Genomic DNA, 13,728 nt, shown 5'->3' on the forward strand with positions numbered 1-13,728 from the left:
TGTAAAGGCCTTGGGCAAATGAAGTAAAATTTACTAGAGACTTGCAAGTAAATTAAATGTACCAAGCAGCTGTAGGCTAATTTTGACAAATTTGAAGGCGAGAACACAAGCACTTAAGCACTGATTACCAGTGGTAAAAGTGCATGGATCCTGAAGCCAACAAAAAGCAATGCAGGAAACAGAAGGGGCGAAGGCAACGTGTTTGGAGAAATAGAACTCAAAGAAAGTCAGGTCTAACAGTAAACGAATACATACTGGAGTCAAATGACCTTTATTCTCTGTGTGTATTCCATTGAAAACAAAATCCGCCTGCATCGAAGGACCGTTGTTATCTATATTGATCTTTTGCAAACAAATCCAAATCAGAGTTAAATGGTCCTGCATTCAGTGTTGGGAAGTTATAAGCAGAGTTTGAACGTCTTAAGGTTTTTAAGGGTGGTGCAGAAGTATTAAACTGCCCCATCAGTTCTCACAATTGTCTACATCTGAGCCAAATAAAAGAAAAACATACAGCAGAATAATATATCAGCAGCATGTTCTGATGTGATTAGCACGACACCTGCAAACTATTTCAACTAAAGTCTGACTCATTGTTTTTACATGGAAACCATGTCACCTCAGTGATCAAAGAAAGATGAACAAACAACACTGTCTGATCCTGCTTACTGTTGTAACAGAGCACGCTTTTTGTGTCCCCGATGCCTTGAACACAGTGTAAATGTCATGTTCCTGCACTTTAAAACACTTACATAAGAGGATGAGTTTGGTTGCACTTGCATCAAAATATCAAGTTAAGCAAATGCCACGAATTGTTTCATGAGCAGCATTGAACATCTTGTTCCACTTTATGGTGAAATTATCCATTTCTTAAAGGGCAGTTCATTTAAATGTTCTCATTTGAAAAGTAAAAAGCCACGCTTTTAATAACATATGAGGAATAAAACAATACAGAACATCTTGCTGCAAATGCTTCACAAAACCTACAGAGTCTCTGATGAATCTGTCGTGTCATTGTTGGTGCTGTACGTATTGTCAACAGCCCCGTTACGTCCAGGGCCTCCAGGGGTCAGTAAGTACTCTCTCAAGTTAGTAGTGGTGAGAAATGGAACCCGCCTCCGGTTGTGTCTACAGACAACCTGGAAAAGTGAAAGTGCTTTAAATGTGTGGGTAATGCCAGGCTCTCAGTACTAGCACTTCAGATGTTTTGAAGACTGGATGTTATATATAAACGAGAAAGTAATGTCACATCCCAAGAGGATGCAGAGCTTGGCTGAAAGTGACAACCTCACAAGGAATGAAACAGTTTTGTAAATGTCAGTAAACCAAGCTTCAATACATTTTCGTATTCTAAGAGTTACATCTGAGCACTTCCTGGATAGTCTTCTGTAGTGAATTCACTCAGCTTTAAGAGACGGTCCATCTGTGAGTGGCGTTTGGGAGAATCTTTAATATTCACATTTTGACTTTAAAAAAAACATGTATCCTTCTCTGTGAAGCATGCAGGGAGTCCTTGAAGCTGCAAAAGATGGTCACATCATTAACATTGCCAAAGAAGCTAATCTCGGCTTACCATCCGCGTAACAGCCTGCCTTTTTGTTTTTGAAACTAGGGGTCTCCTGTTGGTTCAGGGAAGAGTAGCCCCACATTGAAAAAGTGTACAAAGAAGAGCAGTGTTAGGGGTTTAGGCAGAGTCCGCATTCTAGCGCTTGACAGTCACCCATGCAGAGGATGCGTCAGTAGTTTTTCTGTAACCAATCAGATCTGTTTGAGTTGAATAACTTTTTACCATAATTAGTAAAATAATAATGTCCTTTCTCATATTTATATTGTAGGAAAGTCATCCTTTATGCCCTGATCGCCCCCATTTTTTTGACTGATACTTGTGCTTACGGACTCTGAAAGTGCCCTGGCTGTGCTAAACAGAACCAAGTGCTCTGTCCTTAAAAGGTATATGATATTTGGTGTTTTTACAATTGGTTCAGGCAACCTACCTGTAAGTCCCTAGTATATGGTAGGGCATTTAGGGTTAGAGACCCCAGTGGACTTAATGCACGTACATGTGCATTGAAGTGGTGTCTGGTGTCATTTACAAGCCAGGCCTGCCTTGCAGGCTGGTTTTAATATAAAACTGTGTCCAAATTCGACTTTGGAATTAAAAATATTTCCCAAACTACTTTTTGTATGACATATAAGTCAACCCTAAGCTCCACCATAGGTGCCCCAAGAGTAGGTTGCCTTGTTATAAGAAGCAAGAACATTAGAAAATATGTTTTAAGTGCCCTGGTGATGGAAAAACAGCCAATGTTGTTTTTCCCCATTGTAGTGCTTCTAGTTTCATAGGCTAACATGAGAAGGCTTTATTAAAACGTAATAGTGTCTAACTTTTCACAAGAGTTAGCTAGCAACTTAATTCAAAGTATCAAAATATTAGTTATAATAAATCTGCCAACTTGCCAAGGTCGAATTTATTATAACTATTGTAGGAAAGTAGTTTTAGCATTTACTTTCTTGAAGTTACCTTAAACAACACTGTTGAAGCCTCTTCTGACTGGACAGCCTCTGACAGCCTGAGTTAAGCTGCTCCCTTATTAGGTTTGAGGCTGAAACAATACAGCTATTTGATAGGAGAACATTTGTTTCCTGGAGAAGCCAGGGACAGGAAGAGGGCTGGGGATATAAACTGGACTTTAAAGGTAGACGCACAGATGTTACAGTACCAAGGCCAGGCCCCACCTCCTTGATCCCCAGCCACATGGAAGGCCCTCTAATTAGATTAGGAGAGGGGTTGAAGGGAGAACTTGAACCCCATTGTTTGGGGTGCCACCCCCTTTCCAGTCCAGAATGGGGAATAAATATAGGAGAGCTTCAGGAGGACCTCAGAAAGCATCTGAAGAAGAAGGACTGCCCTGCTGGACCCTTGAGCTTCACAACAGATGACTGCACTCATAAGTCCTGCACCTGCTGCACTTCAAAGAATCCACACAAGAAGGACTTTGCCTGTCTTCAAGGATATGGAGTGGACTTCCTGAGTAGCAACAAATAGAAAAGTGCTTGAAGATGCCACTTATCACATCCACTAAGAGGATAACTCCAGCTGATCAGCCTCACCTGGATTTTCCTGGATTGACCAGGTGCATTGTGGGAGTTGGAGTCCCAGAACCCCACCAGATAAAGCAGAGCTTCTGATCTCTTGGCTGGTGCTATGGACCCTTTCAGACCCTCAAGGAACCTTTCAGAAGAAGATCTTTAAGTTTGGGATCTTTTTGTCAACTTTTGTACAAGCTCGAGAAGAAGACCAGCATCAATAGTGAGAGTCTACTGAGAATGGCCCGCTCTGGAGCTCCTCCCCGTTGATGAAAAAGATGTAGACCTCCAGAGCTAACCGAGGCATCATGCTAAAGAAGGCCACACCATCAAATTAAAATTTGATTCTGACTTGTGCTCTATGGTGGTCAGCCTTAAACTTTGACTTTCTCCCAGTCCTTCTTGACCATACAGCCGTGGTTGGCGATTTGCACTTTCTGGGGCTAGAACGCAATTTTTTATCTGTTCTTTAAAAATTCATATCTCCTGTTCCCTATTTTGGATTTTTTTTGTTTTGGTGTCATTTGAAAGATAAACATATTCTCTATTTGGATAAATTTGTGTTGTTTTTTAATTTGTTGTGTCTTTCACCTATTTCCTGTTTTGGTGATATTAGATATTACACACCTGTCTCCTAAATTAAGCCTGACTGTTATCTGCCAACCTGCCAAGTGTGGAGTACGGATTATTTCATTGAAACTTGATTGAACCTTATTAATGATTGTATATTAGAACAACACAATAGCCAATGCTGAGAGAAACTTTTAAACCGAAAAAAGGGAAGGGGGTGGGAATTTTGAAAAAAGCAAAACCACCTGCTTAATTTCTTTAGCAACGTATCAGGATTTATTTTCTTGCAATTATTTTTTACTTTGTATAATACACAATTTTTAGTGCAAGGAGAAGCCAACAGTTTTCATATAAACAATACATATTACAATGAAAAAAAAGGAAAACATAAGTGTTTCAAGCATTCAGTCATACATGGCCGTCCAATCATACACAAACATTCAAACACATACTAACATGATCAACAAACCAAGAGAAACAAAATAAAACCACGTATTGGTCAGGAATAAATTGGAAAGAATCCCTTTGAATGATGCAATTTTAAAGTCTTTTTTTGTGTATTTACACCGGGACAAGTCTTTCTCTCAAAGTGAGCGAAGCTGCTCAATCCTTAACACAACAGATAAAGACCAAATACGGGGTAGAGTGGTCTACGCTTTTCGAACCCCGCTTATTAATGATTGTGGCATTACTACTAGCTGTAGGTAACTACCTGCACCTACTAATAACCCCCCTCCTAACATATATATTTTAAAGGGAGAGGTCTCCTAACTGCTCCTTTTTATTCTTTACGGTAACGTAGAAGAGGAAATGCACTTTTCTTCATGATATTCAGCAGCAAGGATGCATCCCATTCTGATCCTGGAGTCAAGGTTTATATTACTCTTTGAATTTTAAGGAACATTCATCCTCTTGGACTATGCAAATCTAGTTCACTACCCACGGTAGTCATAAGTAGCCCTGGGCGGAGTGGGCGTAGTGGGGCGTCGCGGAGCTACGCGAAGTGGGCGAGAAACTACGCCCACCTCCGCACTCCGCGTAGCCCCACTACGCAAACACCACTGGCCGCCAGCCCCGCCACCCGCCTCCCTCCCGCCCTCCCTAAATACTTTCAATGAAACGAGTGAACTAATTAAAACGCACTTACCTTGCCTGCCGCGTCCCCGGGGCTCGCTATCTGCAGTCTTCCGTCTTGTTTACTAATGCGCATGCGCGGGTGGCCGCGCATGTGCATTTCTCACGAGAAAATGCGCATGCGCGGCCGCCCGCGCATGCGCATTAGTAAACAAGACGGAAGAATGCAGATAGCGAGCCCCGGGGACGCGGCGGGCAGCGGCAGGCAAGGTAAGTGCGTTTTAATTATTTTACTCGCTTCATTGAAAGTATTTAGGGAGGGCGGGAGGGAGGCGGGTGGCGGCCAGCTACGCTCCGTCTGCGGAGCGCGCGTAGTGCCGCCTGGCTACGCCCGCTCCGCAAAATGCGGAGTAGGCGGCACTACGCACACTCCGTGCACGGAGCGTAGCTGGCCGCCCACCCCTAGTCATAAGGTGCCACACTACACAGACATATTGCGATTCTTAGTGACACAAGGAGTTTTCAATCTTCATCAATGGGAAAATAGAAGATGCTATGTTCAAGCCCATATAAAGAGCATCAGCCATTCAACCTGCAAAGTCCCGGGAGGCATCCAATTTGATACCTCAAAAATATCATATAATGATTTATATATCTATCTGTCCAGGCCATTTTTGTCCTGGTTTGAGACATATGGCTTACTGATGTAGAGGTCACATGATGTGCACATTGGACATGACAATTTAGTTTTATAATGTACCCAGTTTGTAGCACCCTGTTACCACCAGGGGCTATTATCAGAAGCACTTTCAAAAAAATATTAGTCACATCATTCAACCAGAAAACAAGTTTAAAAAAAAGCTAGGCTTTCTTTTAAATGCTGGAAATTCCCTGACCTGGCAGATCACCCTCAAAGTGAGAAGTTATTATTTCCATCTAAAAAAAAAAGAAAATCAGTCCTGTACGACAGCTACTCTCAGAAAAAATCAAGCCATAGTGGTCAGAGCCTACATTACCACTCAGCTTAATTTCTGCAATAGATTATGTGCAGACCTCTCAATTATTGCACAGCTCCAGAAGGCCGAGACTGGAGATGCCTTGCATTGTCAGTTTGAATAAGAGAGATCACGTCTTCATTGTCCGTTGATCTCTGTACAAGCTGGTGGTGGCAAGCTGAATATGGTTCAAAACATCTTGCCTTGCAATTACATATCTGAACCAGTGAGCTCTATTGTAGCTGACATACAGGCTAAAGCCTGATATTACCTTGAGACAACTGCAGAGCAGAAGGAATGCCAATCTAGCAGCCCCCCATCTCGCTGTGGCTGATCCTTCTTATAAAAGGCGCCTTTTATGTGGTATGCATGAGAATGCTATTGTCTCTACCTTGTTCAGTAAAAAGCTGAAGGTTAGCCTGTTTGTTTAGGCAGACTATTAACACAAGTTCCAGGAGACCAAGGTGGGTCCCGCATGCTATAGGTATAGTTTCAGTTTGTGAATCAATTAGCCATTTTATATGATACATCCTTCACCCTAGCACCCTGATAAAATTGTGTTCCTAACTGTATGTTATCAAGCCTATCCATTAGACATTATTCACAATATTGGTACTATTCTTGTTATATAATTTTAATGATAATAGTTCATTGGTTTTGGTCCTCTTCAATATAATACACAGATGAGTATCATTGGCATTCTCTCCTTGTCCCACCTCTACCCAAGAAACACTTTCTATCATAGACAATAAATGTATGTTCAAATTCTCCAATTCCTATTTGCCGTAGACATTCTTGTGCATTTCTCATTCTGCTCTTACCCTCCCATCAGAAATACACCCCATGCTCTTGTGGCCATTTGCCTCTTGGGTACTAAATATGCATTGACTGCCTAATTCACAATCAACCAGCGCTTTGAGGATGGCACCTACCGAAATGCACGGCTCGTTGGTAAGCACCAAATGAACACACAACATACTTCACCTCCACAATCATGCAACTCAATACAGTGGGAATGCGCATGTTACAACATCACATTTAACATGCCAAACAACATGCTCACCTACCAGACACAGCAACACAAGGAACTGTGGTAACAGGACCCAGCCATGTAAACAAACCATCCACGTCATGGCACCTCTGCCACACAATAGCAGGATGTGGGGAGAGGTGGGAACCAAGTATGTGCGAAGCAGGCAAGTGACCCATGTACCAGAATGAACACAATGCCAAGTGAGGCGGTGATGTGCTGGACAGACTCAAGTATGCAGAGCACAGGCATGTCCATGTGGACATATTCTGTTGGTGTATGTAGTGTCATAGACAGTGGACGCAACCATGTTCCCTCAGGCAGTGGTGTAGACCTTGGACATGTAGCTATGTCCTCCCCCTGTAGGTGTAAGTGGAGTGGGCTGGGCCAGCGTAGGAGTGAAAATTAATAGCCTGTGTCTCACGGCGTGGTTCACTTCCAGAATGGCCACCAAAGCATCTACTGCGTGTGTCTCTGTGTCCTCCATAACCTCACAATGGGGCTACACCCACGTGGCTGACCACCTTAAACTGCCAATATCACAGGGTCGTTGTCAGGCTTGTGGACATGCGCAGACAGTCATTAAAATGGTGTGTCTTAGGAGTGCAAGTGATGCAACCATGCAGCGCACACAAGTAAAAAGGCTGGGGGCGTGATAAGCAGCTGTGAGGCAACGTAATACACATGGATGCTGCTCATTTGCCACATGCAAGACATGTCAAACATGAATCCCAAAGTCCCACATCACACACCAATATAGTAATAAGTCTGCCAACACAGAATGCAGAACCAACGATTGACACATGTCTCTCGCCTGTCACAGGTGATCAAGGATATGTACTCTGCCCGTGGATGATGACACCCCTTCGATTCCCGAACACCCAAGCCCAGAGGCAGTACAATGCGGCCCACTAACGCACCATGGGCATTGTGGAGTGCTCAATTGGCGTGTTGAATTTACATTTCAGGTGCCTGGACATCACAGGTGGAAGACTCCTATACAGCCCGCAAATAGTGTGCAGGATGATCATTGCATGTTGTGTGTTGCACAACATAAGTGTATGCACCTATGCCCCATGGATCCATGTTCCAGATGCACCGGACGACGATGATGATGAGGATGAGGCAGGTGGACCACACCCCAGTGCATCAGCAGCAGGAATAGCCCGAAGGGACACTATTATTAACAATTTCTTCACATGAGTACATCACATTGGAACTGTCCTTAGCAATCATGGGACAGGACAAAATGACCACAGGCACAGCATGTGCAAATAAATGAATTCCAAGACACATTCCCTGTGTGCATGTCGCTCCTCTGCATTAGCACATCACTCTGACAAGTGTAAGTGCAACATTTAGTGCTGACAATTTGGTAATTACAATGGTAATTAGATGGTGGCAGCGTCACCTCCGTTATCGGGATCCTGTTTTCTTGTGGACTGAACCACGTCTTCCTCTTCTTCTTCTTCTCCTTGCCCTTCCCTGAACCCGGGGTCCTAGGCTGGTCCTCCATGGGGCTTGTGGGGTTCTGGTTGTCCTGTGTACTTGCTCCGGCTACCTCTACGGTGCTTCACAGTTGTTTGTGTTTTTTGTTGCCGCTTTCATACTGATTTTTGCAGCCTGACTTGTGGGACTTGCATGCCTGGCGCTGCTTATCGCTGACTTTTTTATCGCAGTTTGGCCCAATGCAACTTGTTTTGCGTTTGCGTTGTATCGTCGTCCTAGTAATGTTATCGTGGACATTTGACGCAATTTGGGGAAACTATCGCATGTTACCGCTGTGCTGCGAATGTGACGTTGACACAGAGTTATTTTCCCGCAATGGACGGCGATATGTGAAATTTCATTTACCTATTTGTTGATGATTATCAAACGTTCTTGAGAATATACCCCATTGTATATGCTTTGATATGTTTTGGGGAATCACAATGCCTGGAGAAGGCTACAGAGATTGCGAGGTATGTGATTAGTTGTTTAAAATGGTCTGTTCCATTAATGAATATGCTTGTGACTACTCATAGCACATTTTAGCAAAGGGACTCCTGTGTAGCATTCTAATGATCTCCATCAGAATAAAACTCCAGATATAGGGTAATTTATCATGGCCTATTTTAAAGTATCTACAGAGACGTATTTGTTATATTTTGTGTTAATAATGTAGTGTAGTTGACAGATCAATCTCATGTCAGGTATGCACCATGTACATACCACAACGATCATTTTAAGTAGTGTGAAATGGATTGTTAAATGATGTTGATGGTGTCACAAAAAAAAATCCTTTGCCTTTTTTTTTTCAGAGTCTCCCATTGGACAAATTCGCCCTCCTCATGGTAGTGTGACCCCTCAGAAAAACAGCAACCTGCTGGTAATCATCGTGGTCACTGTAGGGGCCATCACTGTGGTGGTTGTGGTAATTGTCGCGGTGATATGCACGAGGCGCTCCTCAGCACAACAGAGGAAGTAAGTTCCATGAATTCAATAAGTCAATAAGTGAAGCAAGTTTCACACTGAAATAAGTACCAATGTATTGGAGAAAGAGCAGTCCTCATGCAGTCAATAACGCTCAACAGCTGCAAGGTCATCTGCGGTTACTGTGTATGCACAAGACATATACTCTAAGGAAGGCTTCTGCAATGGAATGGTAAAGTCTCATTGTAGAGAACATTTCAAAGAGCTAAAAGTTTGGTATACATTCAGGCTAAATCTGTCCATATTTCAGTACTAAAGTCAAAATTCTGAACTAGGTGGTGATCCTGATTTGTGTATTTGGCAGAATCAGAATTACCCCAATGAGATAATACTGCATTCCCAGCGATTCCCTTGTATGATTTTACTACTTAAAAAATGGTAGAATTTTGGAGTGGGAAATAGGTGAAAAACAAAGAACTATGGCTACAATCAAGCAGAGTACCTTCAGTTTGTGTTGAAATTACCAATTCCCCAGTGGACAAAACTCCACAGTGTACCCCCATCTCATAATTATCCGTATCCGCTGTGTTGGTTTTTTCGAAAGTCATAATGTGGCATCAGAATTGCAGGCTAGGCCAGAATGAGAGTCCTACTACACTTACAAATTTTGAAAACAAAGGCTTATCCAAAAGGTCTGTCACCTTTTTTATGGCTTGCCATGTATATGCTATAATTATACCCATAGATATATTCTATATCTCACAAATAGTTCAAGGTTTTAACTGCCCTGCATTCTCAGCACAAAAGCAGATACAATATTCTCTCCAGCATCCAAAATAAACCAGTGAGGACCTGTCATATCCGATTCAGCATTGACTTTATCCACCTGTAGCAGGAAAAGATTCCTGGCATTTGCAAAGAACATCTGTAAAATGTAACCCCTCTTCTTTGTGAACCTTGCATAAAACGTTCTTGCTCATTTCAGTTTCTTGTTCATCCTTCCCGTTCTTTACCAAGTGATTGCTCTCTATGATACCAGCATGGAGACATTGAAATATTGCCACAATCTCACTAATCGAGCATGTACACCATGAATATTGACCCCGGATTATATTGATAGGACACAATATTGAGGACAAAATATTAAAAAATAGTATTGACAAATAAGCAAGTCTAGATATTCTCCACCTAAATCCAGATATATCTAGCTATGCGATTCAAATATCTTCAAGGTATGTAGATGTGGAGTCAGGAATAGTAAATCTATACTTTCCTAAATGAACTTACCTTTCGATAATTTGTCTCTCAATATTCTGTCCCTAGCACCTTAACGGCTATGGAACGTCCAGCTCCAGTGCTGAACGTTCCATTGCGCAGGTGCAGTTGGAACGTCCAATGGCCGACGGCAGCACTCCCGAGGTAGTGGTGCCGTCGGCCGCTGGACGGGCGCAGCACTTAAGGTGTTAATATTTTTGTACAACAGTATTCTTGGGGTCGATATTCAGCAGTACAATCCTTGTCCAGTCACACAGATATACTTCCACTTTAATCGTGAAGCAGGAGTACTTCTGTGTTTGAGAGGCAGGGAAATTGGAATATAGTTGGAATGTGTTCAATGTTGATATTGCTTAGTGTGATGATGGCAATGAATGGTTCCATTTTTACATTATCAAAATGAAAACATAGAGCAATTTATCTTTTCTCAGAAAACGTGCAACCCATAGCGCTGGCAAAAGAAAAGGAAGCCAGAAGGACCTGCGGCCTCCAGATCTTTGGATTCATCATGAAGAGATGGAGATGAAGAACATTGAGAAACCATCAGGGTCTGATCCCTCCGGGAGGGATTCACCAAGACAAAGCTGTAAAGATCTCACTCCAGTGAGTCACAGCCAATCAGAATCTCACTTAAGCAGCAAAAATACTTCACAATCAGGTAAGTCTTAAGATGTCTGCTTAACAGACACACTAGCCCATCTATACGTCATCTTTAACACATACTTGTAAAATGTAAAGAAAACTGGGACACTGTGTTAATATGCTTCAGCGTATGTTGCAATGAAGGTGAAACGTTGGGATACAGTGGCTGAATTGTTTGTGGATATCAATTTATTTACAGTTTTAGGAAATGTTGGCATCTACTATGTTATCCCTTCTGATGGGGTTCTGGATTACCAAAAGCATGCCTTCTCTGCGTCCCAAAAATTGACCAGCATACCTTTTAAACCATGAAGAGAATAGTTTAGCTTTTTGAGATGTTTTTTCGGTAGCTTTATGGTAGTTAGTAATAGCCTACACTATGAATGATTGAGATTCATTCATGTGTTTGATGATAAGTGATGAAAAGTTTTTGGAATAACATGTTTGCTAGATTGCAGCTTTCCACAGCATCAGTCGTTTTGGAAAAGGTTCTATATGATAAATCTCAGCAACAGGAAATTGATATTTCAAGACCCATCTGCTGCAAAAGCTGACGGTATATTACTCAGGAAGAAGTATTACCAATTTATTGATTTTGAGGTGCTTTTTTGTATTTAGGGAAAACAATTAAAGTTTTGTTGACATGCTGCCAACCTACTGGGGTGGTAGAGCCTAATCTGTGAACATGGGTGGCAGGACCTCCACATTTAAAATTCCTGGCAATGTCTGTGGAAAAGGTTGGCGTACTGTGCTTCTGTCAATATGGCAGAAGCACAGTAAGAAAAAATGAAATATTGGCCCAAAAACGTTTTTGCCACACCGGTCCTGTGGTGGCTTTCGCAACAGTGGATGGTTTTCGATGGAACAGGCAGCTGAGGCTTCACCATTGGAAACGAAGATTGTCCACCTCAACACGAGGTAGCAAAACTTTGAGTTAGGTAGTCAGGAAACGTGAACTTTCAGTGGGTTTACCATTGCCGACCGACTCAAGAAAAGGCACTTAGGGCCTAATTACAAGTGTGACGGTCTGAGGACCTCTAGACCAGTAGGGTACCGAGGTGGCCAGCCAGCCACTGGTACACCGGTGGTCAGACCCCCAATTACAAGTTGGGCAGTTCGATCCCCATTGCACCACTGCAGCTGCCAAGGAACGGCCATTTCCTTGCGGTGGCATTGCAGCCAAGGCCTCAGTAATATGCTGGTGGTTCTGCTGCTGGACCACTATGCATATTACTAGTTTCAGGACCACCAGTGGTGTCATGAAGGTATTTACTCCATGAAAATGCCAGTGGTCCTGAAACAAAGGGGGCCCGACAGGACACGATTGCCCATTTGCATAGAGATGCATGCAAGTGGGCACAACATGTGCCCACAATGTGCATGCACCCAATTCCTGCACGGAATGGAGTTTACAGGAACTGTTTTTGACATTCCCATTGCAGTGCCCATTTTTAGAGGCACTGCCAAAAACAGCTCACTAGACACCAGAAAAGTCGTAATCTGGCGGGCGGTGCGACCACAGGCTTGGCAGTGCCGGAGTTGGCCGCGGGCATTGCATTCCGCTCCCTCACCGCCAAACTAATAGTTAGGCCCTTAGTCTTTTAAAAGTATTATTTTTATCTTCATCAGCATGTCAGATGACGTTTTCATTAGGTTTTTTAGATTTGTTTTTAAAGTGCCCTGCTCGATCAATTTGATCAAAAACATCAGCAAGTGTCAATGATAATTTCAAAAGATAGCTACACACCAGCTTTTAAGCAATTGTACCTAGCCTATTAGGAACGTTTGTTTTTGTTATAATATATTTGACATAAAGATGTTACAAGAAAAAATAGACACCTCCTTTGTGTGGACAATAGTTTTGTTACTAGTACCTGGGCATTATAACATTGCTATTCTTGTATTTGCCTGGACAATTTTAATCTCATTCTTGGGCTGTGACTATGCTCATTGGTTACTCACAAGTCTGGTTTAATTGTGCCTGCTCAGTGAACATCTAAAACATCATCACCCCCCAGAGAATTGTGGTTCCTTGAGTATCACGTTAGATCCAACATTTGTATCAAGGCGTAATGCACATTGTAGTGTTGAATAAGGCATTAAATTATGAATCAATTGATTGTGTCTTCCCTAGGGCCTGATACAGAGGAAGTTGGAAGCAGTATGTCTACATTAGAGCGCTCGCTCGCAGCCCGCAGAGCAACACGCGCCAAGCTCATGATTCCAATGGATTCTCAGCCAAACAATCCCTGTGAGTAGCACCTTTTTATCAAATGTCCAATTATGTAGGACCGAATTATGGTTTGAATGAACAATCGGGCAGTGCATATGTAATTGTTGATCTGTTCTCAGGTTTGTTGCACGCCATATCCATAAAAAAGGTTCCTAAACCTGGCTAAGGAACTATCAGCCACTAAGCCTCATAGATATCTTACAGAAGATTGTCTCCTAGCAGGTGCTGAGTAAACAAAACAAATGGATGAATGAATTGGTAAATGAATGGCTATATCACATACTTTCTCATTGGCAGGCAAGGTTCAGGCCATGAATTAACACTTTCAGCCAGGCTTTTAGTTTCCTCATCTGTAAATTGAAGACTGTAGACCTTTCTCATGGACATCTTTATATTTAAAGTTTTTATAAAGT

At 42.4% G+C, this 13,728-nt stretch overlaps 1 protein-coding gene across 1 annotated transcript in view; it reads left to right on the forward strand.

Annotated features, from left to right (window-relative positions):
• The window catches only part of DCC (DCC netrin 1 receptor), a 1,223,862-nt gene that overhangs the window by 1,158,371 nt on the left and 51,763 nt on the right, over positions 1-13,728 (forward strand). The window contains exons 23-25 of the mRNA XM_086960395.1: positions 9,054-9,216; positions 10,872-11,098; positions 13,217-13,333. Coding sequence (XP_086816521.1) covers positions 9,054-9,216; positions 10,872-11,098; positions 13,217-13,333 — 507 coding nt within the window. The remainder of the gene's footprint in view (positions 1-9,053; positions 9,217-10,871; positions 11,099-13,216; positions 13,334-13,728) is intronic.

This window comes from Lissotriton vulgaris, chromosome 3_1 (genome assembly GCF_964263255.1).
Source record: "Lissotriton vulgaris chromosome 3_1, aLisVul1.2, whole genome shotgun sequence".
NCBI classification, from domain to species: Eukaryota; Metazoa; Chordata; class Amphibia; order Caudata; family Salamandridae; genus Lissotriton; species Lissotriton vulgaris.